The sequence below is a fragment of the Montipora foliosa genome, chromosome 4, assembly GCF_036669935.1.
Source record: "Montipora foliosa isolate CH-2021 chromosome 4, ASM3666993v2, whole genome shotgun sequence".
Taxonomy (NCBI): Eukaryota; Metazoa; Cnidaria; class Anthozoa; order Scleractinia; family Acroporidae; genus Montipora; species Montipora foliosa.
The window spans coordinates 579,627-589,626 of NC_090872.1; the positions used below are offsets into that span (position 1 = coordinate 579,627).

Below are 10,000 nucleotides of genomic sequence, written 5' to 3' on the forward strand. Positions count from 1 at the left end.
CAATGACAGTGTCCGTTGACAATTTTGGGGAAAAAGTTCATTAGAATAAATAATAATAATAAATAATGATAATAATAATAATAATAATAATAATAATAATAATAATAATAATAATAATAATAATAATAATAATAATAATAATAGAAACATCCACATAAAATGTTGTATATAATATTTGATATCATTATCATTATCCTATATATATATATATACTAGGATAATGATAATGATATCAAATATACAACATTTTATGTGGATGTTTCTATTATTATTATTATTATTATTTATTATTATTATTGATTCTAATGAACTTGCACATGTACATGCACATATTGCTCATTTTGTCTTCTGTAGATTACAAGGAATAAAACCAAGCCACAAACCAAACTTCAAGTTCAGCTGTAAGTCAGCACAATAAAATCCACCCACAAAAAATCAACAAGTTACACTGTAAACATAACAATTAAGTAGACACACTACCTGAGAGAAATCAAATAAGGATGGATATTCAGCCTTAAGCTCAGTGATCTCAATTTGCTTGTTCATCTGGCGTCTCCTCTCAGGGAATGTCAACATCATGCGATGTTCAACCTTCTCCATGTCTGGATTTCTCCTCCGCCATTCTGTTTCAAGAGCCTCTTTGTGCTTTTTCATAGAGGCTTCATCCTCCCCTTCTGGGTAGGGTGGCTCCCAATTCAAGGCCCCACGCCTTAACTTTGCAGAAACAAATTTTCCTTTTACTGCTGCACTTGTTTTGCTTTTCTTTCGCAGAATAACTGCAGGATCATCTACTAGGTGTTTCCTTTCATTTCTGAACTTTTCGTAAAGTTGAGCAAACCAAGAATCCTGAATATTAACAAACGTTGCAAATTACACATTTAGTTAGAACTGAAAGGGAGTTTACATTATTTTGTAATATTGAAATACTACAAGGTCAGCTGAGCCACATTTAAATGTACATGTACCTACAAAGGAAAATACGTGTACACGCATGGATATGCTACAATATTAACTCAACTTACATATCCTGTTCCAACAGATTTGTCTTTTAGGGCAGGGTATGTCCTTACAATTAGCTCTGAAACACCTGTAAGCTGGTCTCTTGTAGGATATCTACATCAGTCAATATAAATTCAAATTGAAATGAACACAAACTAAATCCTTGTATAAGTAGTAACAGTACCGGTGGTACTAATAAAGAGATATTGTTATCTCCCATTAGAGAGCTTAAGCATGCGTTGTTTTTGTCAACACAGACGGCGACCAAGTCATCAATAAAAACACCGCTCCTTGTGCTTAAGCTCTCTAATTTTAACCCATTAACACCTCAAATGCCCTAGGACACCCCCTGTTGACGAGTAAAATTGTCTGGCGCAAGATAGAGTAAAAAGTCTCACACCCAGGGGCCAATGGATTAACGAGGGGACTGCTTAACAAATTGACATCTCAAAATTAATGCCCTTTAAAGCTGAAAAAAGGAGATATAACTTTGAGAAGACAGTGACAATATTTGTCACGGTGTGCCTTAGAATTGTTGGAGTGCATATCCTGACATATGATTGGTCCACAAAGAATAGGGGCATTCTGATTTGCTTCCTGTGCATTCCACTTATACAATGATAAAGATTAAATATTTAAGTTTTTACCCAGTCACTCATTGGGTGCCCCAGGACGCCCCCAGTTAAACAAGTCAAGTAAAATTGTTTGGTGTTAGACAGAGTAAAATCTGTTAAGTCTCTCTCCAATGAGTAAATGGGTTAACTGGATAATTGTGTTTTTGCAAAATTGTGAAATGGGCAGGGTTAGCCTTTTCTACAATAGAGACCTTTAGATCTGAGTATGAGTAAGGGATTGAGTACAAGGACTTTCAAATTTAAAAGCAGTCACTTTCCCACTCTTCCTTACTGTTTATACTGACATTGAAGGAGACTGAACAAAAGAGATGGGTGCAAAAAGTGATTATCTGGAGCACTTTAACTAGATTTGAAACTTTTATCCACACTCCTATTTAAAGGACCCTAATTTGGTAGTTATTAACAGAAGAGAAAATATATATAAAAAAAGTTGTTTCTTACAGAGTATAAAGTGAAAAATGGTCGTAAAGGCTTCTAATGAAAGACATGCGCTGCTTGTTGGTTAGTTTTTCTCCATCGCTTAACACTCTTGCAACATCAGGTCGAAGATTTCTGGGCAAAACAAGAGTGGTAGGCCATGGCTTTTTTGCATTCAGAGTCACATCTCCTTTAGACTGCAATGGACTGACTGCTGGGCGCTTCCTTTGAAGAAAGCGGCATCACTCATGGATTAATACGTAATTATACACAAACATGTATGTATGTATGTGAACTACTTTTGGATTATAGTAAAAAATCAAGATTTTGAAGGTATAATGGTGAGGGCTTCACAATAACAAAATTAATTAAATAGAATGCATGAATGAGGAGGTATGAGCTTCCACGTCTACTGGCTTGACAGCGCAGCGACAGTGACTACAGTGTGTGCTATCCAAGGTTACAAAGTAAAATGGTGACATCGAGTTATGGATTGTATACCTCAGGTATATACTACCCAAGAGGTTACAAAGTGAAATGATGATTCTACACCTCAGGTATATACTACCCAAGAGGTTACAAAGTGAAATGACGATTGTATACCTCAGGTATATGCTACCCAAGAGGTTACAAAGTGAAATGATGATTGTATACCTCAGGTATATACTACCCAAGAGGTTACTAAGTGAAATGATGATTGTATACCTCAGGTATACACTACCCAAGAGGTTACAAAGTGAAATGATGATTGTATACCTCAGGTATATGCTACCCAAGAGGTTACAAAGTGAAATGATGATTGTATACCTCAGGTATATACTACCCAAGAGGTTACAAAGTGAAATGATGATTGTATACCTCAGGTATATACTACCCAAGAGGTTACAAAGTGAAATGATGATTGTATACCTCAGGTATATACTACCCAAGAGGTTACAAAGTGAAATGATGATTGTATACCTCAGGTACATATACTACCCAAGAGGTTACAAAGTGAAATGATGATTATATACCTCAGGTATATACTACCCAAGAGGTTACAAAGTGAAATGATGATTGTATACCTCAGGTATATACTACCCAAGAGGTTACAAAGTGAAATGATGATTGTATACCTCAGGTATATACTACCCAAGAGGTTACAAAGTGAAATGATGATTGTATACCTCGGGTATATACTACCCAAGAGGTTACAAAGTGAAATGGTGATTGTATACCTCAGGTATATGCTACCCAAGAGGTTACTAAGTGAATTGTTGACTGTATACCTCAGGTATATGCTACCCAAGAGACATGTTACTGTACATGAGGGTAAAGTAGATTATTTAAAGAACCTCCAAAGCATCAGTTACATGTATAATGATGACAAACACGACTGTACCTTAAGCTTGTTTGCTTATCACTTTCCTTGTCAGAGGGGCCAGCTTGGGCCAGGGTCTGACTCTCTAGCACAGTTTCAACAACATCTCCACCAGCTGGTGGGCAGTTTTTTCGAAGCTTCTCAAGTACATTGAGAAACTTCATCCGGTGGCCAATTACTGGTATGAGCTGCTCTACGGCTCTCTCGGTAAGACATAAAAGAGCCTCTCCATCGATGGCATTCTCTGTTAAGTAATCATAACAATAACAACAACTTAAAAATAAGGATAACATTATGTTGTGGTGTAATTGCTTACAAACATAATTCTTTTGAGAAAATTGTGCTGAAAGCGGCAGGTTATTTCTAACAATCAATATATCAACAGTTGAACCTGTATTAAATTAAACTGCCACCACTTGGGAATGATTAATTGAGTGCTGAATACTGCTTGACTTTTTTAAATGAGTAATAATTACTTGTTGGAACTATGACATGGGTTATTCCAGAAACCCCTCTTCCCCCAGCCCTTACAGATAGCAAGACTTTTATTGACCCCCACCCTCCCTCCCAGCCCGGATTTCCGTACTCGAAGTCACCCGCACGTACCTCATTTTCCCACGCGGTAAATGCAACGTTTAATAACGTAGAAATTTGCATTCTCCGGATTCCTTTTTCTATAATTTTTAAATCTTGAGGAATATTGACATTTTTACACGTAAATCCGTTGCGTGCTAGGTCGGCCGCCTGTCTCATCTTTCCAGTTGTTGGTTGCCCGTTTATCGAGCTTCCTAGCTCTCCATAACGAACTACAAATACGAAAGTAAACTAAAAACGTACGAGCTAAGAACTAATGATCTGAAAGATCACTTAATTTCCAAAGGAAAAGCAAGTTAATTCGTTGGCCTGTGCTGAATTCCCCCCAAAACGCACGCTTATGCAAATAACAAGCCCGATGTTTTTCAGTTAACCGATGATTTACGTTCTGCATAACATCCACAAGACGAAAACTGGCTTCTTTGTTTACGTTGGCACCGGTATTTGACTGATTTGAATGTAATATCTACATACAATGAATTCGGTCAACGGGTCAAGTACACGATACTAAGTATCATTGTCTGTGATTACTTACCGTGAAATTTCGAGGCATACTCTTCAAAATCGTGCTCAACGAGCCATGTCTTTACGTCCTCAGCTGTTTTCATTGCCATGATTTTCAATTTAAAGGAAAAATAATGCAGTTAACACCACAAAATCGAAAAACCCACGAGCGAGAACGAGCGAGAGGAATCCGATGCGGAGCTTAGTATTTATACGTTATTTTTGCGCGCGCATTTTTAAATCAGTGATTGGTTCGCCGACGTCACATGAGATACGTAAGGGTTCAAGAGGGTTCAAGGGTTCAAAACTTCGCAATAAACACAAAGCGTGTACGTCACCAATCTCCCGCCACGGCGCGAAAAATAAACAGCACAATGGCGTTCCGATGTTGTTACTGTGCTAGCTTCGCCGGTAATACCTTTAAGAAGCTCCTTAGTCATATAAAGTTTATTCACAGTCACGAGCCAAACTTCACGATAACATGTGGCGATTGTGGCCAATCATTTAAGAAATTTAACTCATTTAAATCACATATTCAGCGAAAACACACCTGGAATAATCTTGTTGATAGACCACAAAATGATGAAGACGTCGACATACAAGAGGACAATGGCACTCTCGACGTAAATTCAAGCGATGATGAGGTCCATGCAGAGGAGTATAACAAAGAAGAGGGGCCGAACAACATGTTAGATAAAATGACCAGATTTTTAGCTTTGTTTCTTTTAAAAACCAAAGAAGAAAATCAGCTAAGCCAGCGTGGAATCGATGCAATTCTTGACAGCACAGGGGATGTGGTGGAAAGTACTTTGGAGCATCTGAGGGAGGGAATCACCTCATGCTTGGAAAGAAACGGCCTAGAAATTGCAGATATTGAAGGTTTGAGTGGTGTTCTTGAACAGCCAAACTTCTTTACTCAGGCCAGACAACCCTTGATGAATGAATATCAACAAGTTCAATACTTTAAAAATAACTTCAACTATGTGGTAAGTTTAGCAAGACAAGGCTTATTTAATTTGCTATTAAAATTGACCTGTTGCTAATAATATCTGTCATTTTGCTTTCTGCATAGAAGAACAACCTAGAGTTGTTAGTACATGTACATGCAATATTTGAAAAAGAGAGTACTTCAGCTGAGTACTTGACAATGACGTTTAACACCAAAGTGAAGATTTCATCTGAATTGACTCATTTGGTCATTTTTCCATTCCTTCAGGAATATTTTTTATATATTCCTCTTTTCTTATCATATCAATGTGAGGAAAAGGTCTGATGGGCCATTTCCAAGATGCAAAAACACTTTCTTTCAAAGGGACAACAAGTGAAAAACCTCTCTGAATGACAATAAACAATTATTGGATGAGGTTGAGCATGATATCATGAATTATCAAAACCGAGGTCTGTGTTATCTGCTGAAGCCGAAGTCTGAGGCAGATAACACAGACACGAGGTTTTGATAATTCATGATATCATGCGAAAACCGAATTCAATAATTGTTTATTATTATACATTTTTCATATAATTCATCCTCAGAAACAGAAGCGAGGCATTCAGCCATTTTGTTTCTGAGGAGAACACTCCAAGGGGCTTAGTACCCAGGCAGACGTTGAACTTGCCATGATAAATGTTATATCTGCAGCAGATATTACATTTATCATGTCAAGTTCACAAGCTATTGTGAATTGATTGAATGCTCTCGACCAATCAGATTTTTCATAGTGAGTCTGATGTATAATAATGTTTTGTATGAATATGAAAATGGAAACTTTTTTCATATCAAAGGCTGATAGTGCGGCATTGTTTTCAAATAGAGTTTTACAGCTAGGGCAACTGGGAGATACTATTTACTTTCAACAGGAGCCTGAGGAAATAATATTGAGTCAGCGGGCAGAGTATCGAATGGTCAGGGGGCGACAAAAACTGAGGCTTGTAAAAGAAACCTTTCACTACATTCCCATACTGAAAACACTCCAAGGTTTGCTCAGTCATCCAGACATCCTGTCTGAGGTATGTGAGATGTTGTCCTCTGCAATTAAATTTTGTGAACAGTAGTTATTCTTGAATTGCCGTATACCAACAGGGTTTCCGGATTATTTTAGAAATGGATCTGTTGTTTGTCAGTGAAGGAAAAAGATTTAATTTCTAAAGGAATGATTGTATCATGCCCACTGTGTTAAGGTACAAAATCCTCACACAAGTACTGATGACTACTTGAGAGACTATTGTGATGGTGAAGACTTCAAGTCCCATGGACTTTTTGGGCATGATCCTCATGCACTTGTCTTACACTGTTACTATGATGACTTTCAAGTCACCAATCCACTTGGATCAAAGACCAAAAAACACAAAATAGGTAAATTACAGAAATGTACAATGTAAATAAGTATAACAGTTGATACAGTTTGTAAACTGTTTTTCAAGTAATATACCAGTACTTTGTGCCTTATTATTAACAAAAATGATAGCTGTCAGTGAATAATGTAGAAACCAAGGCGTAATGTGTCTTTCAAATGTGATTTCAGACACCACCACTCACAATTAGCCTGTGGTACCCATGGGTGTATAATTTGATACTTGTGTTCTTATAATATTTTTTTTTTTGCCAAAAAATATTGAACTACGAGTTCTTACGTGTAAATACATGTACCAGCAACGGAATGCATGGACCTTTTTTTATTTTGCCCACAGTGTGTTTTATATATCTTTAGGAGCATTTTACTTCATTCTTGGGAATTTAAGTCCACAATACCGTTCAGTTATCAACATGGTTCAACTTGTAGCCCTGTGTAAAACATCTCTGATAAGCACTTATGGAATGAACAGAATTCTGCAACCCTTTATGCGGGACTTAAGCTTTCTTGAATCAGTAAGTACATGCAATAATAATATACATGTATTTGTAAATTTGTGCTTCTAAGCTAAGGGTTTGGAATTATTCATAGTTATGCATGGGAATCAAGGGACTGTGACAAATGAGACCAGGATCAATGATATTGCTGTAATGATTACTTTTCCTTCCATGTGTTTGTGTAAAATTACTTTCTTGCACAATTGAAAGTTGAATTCAACATCACACTTATGTGCTTGTATTGTAAGTGAACATTTATAGCATCCAGAACTTTTGGTGGACACTTTTTTGTGGACAGTTCAGAAAAACCAGAAGTACATATAGATTGACAGAAGTAAAACAGGTACACTGCAATCCTGGATTGCTTAATTAATATACACATTTTACTGCACTTGGTGCCAGCTGCCTATTATAATGTTCAGTGACATGTATAACTGGTTAAGTGATTGTTTTCTGTAAACCTCTTAATTAGTGAGGAAGGGACAAACAACACCAGGTTTGGAAGGATTCTAACTACTACTGTGATGTACAGTGATGTACTATAGTCATTTTTATCTTAATTTACATGGCATTGCTGTTTGTTGTACTTGTTTTATTGTTTTGCAGGATTGTGGTGTGAATTTCCACTTGGAAGGTCAAGACAGGCTTTTTCGAGGCAGCATTGGCCCCTTCTCAGATGATAACCTGGGGGCTCATTCGATTGGCGGATTTGTTGAAAGTTTTACTTCCCTGAGAATTTGTAGAGTTTGCATGGCAACAAGTAATGATATCCAAACACAGGTATAAAGTGTTTAAAATTTTCCTCAGTAATCAAGGGGAATGTCATGCACAGAACCAGAATGTTGTTTTATGAATTTTTGTTGTTGTTGTTGTTGTTTTATGCTTTGCTTGTTTTTGAAAATTAGGAAAAAAAAAACATGGCAAAATTGAACGGAATTATAGTCCTGTACTTCACAATGCAAATTACTATGAAAACCACCAATACATATGGAATGGGCCCGGTTTATTAATTGACTGCCCTGCCCACTTCAGTTAAACATTTTGATGAAAATCAATTCCTTACTCACAGTGTGAGCATTAGCCAGCTTTTGCTGTCAAGGTGTACTGGGACAGCCTCAACAATGGAAAAATCATGAGTCCCAGGGGAAAATGAATAAAATTATTCTTGTCCACAGCAAAGAGGTTGCAAGTCCAACCATGCACTCGCAAAATTTTACTTCGAGCGTAAGAATGGTTCCAAGGCCAGAAAAGTAGCATTTAACACAACACCTCCCAAGAATTTCAACCCTTTTATTAAGTGAGAATGGGTGGGCCAGAGACTAAGTAATTCGGGCCCAATGCACAGATCGGTGGTTCTCTTAGGAATCACAATTCTTCTTAATTTGATCAGTACAGTCACAAAGACTGATCCTTATGATAAGAATAAATTAACTTCCTCAATCCTTGAAATACATGTGAGCATTATACCTTGGGTAGACTGTATTCGTGACACTGTGGGCGTTGTCAGAAATATCATTGTATATTTTAATTTTAATAATGTTTATAGAAACTGTAGCCTGCGAGTAGATAAGAACCCCCATGGGACTGGGGTCCCACCACAGAGAGAGAGAGCCTGCTCGCAGGCTATAGAAATTGAAATACATTCATTCATTTATTCAGTTTCTTTTTATGCATGATTGCAGTTCACAGAGAATCAGTTCCAACTGAGAACAAGAGCTGCCCATGACAGGCACTGTCAGTTAGTTCAGGCCGATCCAACCTTGGTTTCTGCCTATGGGGTCAAGAGAACATCCATCCTCAATCAGTCACGATACTTTCATGTAGTGGATGGACTTGACCATGATGTCATGCATGATCAGCTGGAAGGAGTGCTACCCCTTCAGATTAAACTCCTTTTGAGGAAATGTATCAGAGAAGAGGAATACTTCACACTTGAAACCCTAAATGACAGAATTGCAACATTTGATTATGGTTCACCGGAAATGAGCAACAAACCAAGTGCAATAAAGCAACAAGCATTATCAAATGACTCTGCATCTCTAAGTCAGACAGGTGTGTAATAATAATAATAATAATATTATTGTAGCTGCCTCAGTATGGAATGCATAATGTATAACTTTTAGTTAATTACTGGCATAATTCTGATCAAAGAAAGCCAGCCAGTTAATACAGTATATTAAACTCAGATATCATCATAACAAACCCTTAAAATTTTCAGTGTTCACTATAATTCCTTACAAACCTTTGTTTTGTGTGAGGTATCTTTCAGTATAAACAAGCCCACTCTCAAAACAACTGATGATACTTAATTTATTAGCAACAATTTATTTAAAAATATTTATGATTTTTATTACATTCATTTTTGAGACAAACGTTTACTGTGTATCAAACCAGACACTCTTGTAAGTGGTACACGCAACTTTCATTTCATAATTTGGGTTCTCATTCAACTGTTAGTAGTAAATAATAAATACTAAACTACATGTATTTTCTTATTTGTTCACATTGTTAGCTGCTCAGATGTGGTGCCTAGCAAGAATGCTTCCCATTCTTGTTGGTGACTTGATTCCAGATGGTGATGAGAACTGGGAGAATTTCCTTTGCCTCCTTAGAATTGAAGAAATAGTATTTTCACCAGTGGCA

At 36.9% G+C, this 10,000-nt stretch overlaps 3 protein-coding genes across 5 annotated transcripts in view; 1 reads left to right on the forward strand and 2 right to left on the reverse strand.

Moving 5' to 3' along the window:
• The window catches only part of LOC137999483 (sterile alpha motif domain-containing protein 3-like), a 10,070-nt gene extending 4,875 nt beyond the window's left edge, over nucleotides 1–5,195 (reverse strand). Inside the window, exons 1-6 of one of the 2 annotated variants that reach the window (XM_068845254.1) lie at nucleotides 5,060–5,195; nucleotides 4,541–4,603; nucleotides 3,433–3,655; nucleotides 2,076–2,276; nucleotides 1,023–1,113; nucleotides 481–846 (exon numbers count right to left, since the gene is read on the reverse strand). In XM_068845254.1, the coding sequence (XP_068701355.1) occupies nucleotides 481–846; nucleotides 1,023–1,113; nucleotides 2,076–2,276; nucleotides 3,433–3,575 (801 nt within the window). In that variant the 5' untranslated portion in view covers nucleotides 3,576–3,655; nucleotides 4,541–4,603; nucleotides 5,060–5,195. Of the gene's footprint in view, nucleotides 1–480; nucleotides 847–1,022; nucleotides 1,114–2,075; nucleotides 2,277–3,432; nucleotides 3,656–4,540; nucleotides 4,682–5,059 lie in introns of those variants that run through there. The other variant, XM_068845252.1, reaches the window with a different exon arrangement.
• LOC137999485 (GFP-like non-fluorescent chromoprotein) overlaps nucleotides 1–10,000 on the reverse strand; it is a 38,891-nt gene that overhangs the window by 22,359 nt on the left and 6,532 nt on the right. The window lies entirely within an intron of this gene.
• Nucleotides 4,776–10,000, forward strand: part of LOC137999481 (uncharacterized) — a 7,888-nt gene continuing 2,663 nt past the window's right edge. Inside the window, exons 1-7 of the mRNA XM_068845251.1 lie at nucleotides 4,776–5,495; nucleotides 6,367–6,516; nucleotides 6,688–6,862; nucleotides 7,218–7,375; nucleotides 7,964–8,137; nucleotides 9,040–9,409; nucleotides 9,870–10,000. The exon at nucleotides 9,870–10,000 is cut by the window's right edge and continues 128 nt beyond it. Coding sequence (XP_068701352.1) covers nucleotides 4,776–5,495; nucleotides 6,367–6,516; nucleotides 6,688–6,862; nucleotides 7,218–7,375; nucleotides 7,964–8,137; nucleotides 9,040–9,409; nucleotides 9,870–10,000 — 1,878 coding nt within the window. The remainder of the gene's footprint in view (nucleotides 5,496–6,366; nucleotides 6,517–6,687; nucleotides 6,863–7,217; nucleotides 7,376–7,963; nucleotides 8,138–9,039; nucleotides 9,410–9,869) is intronic.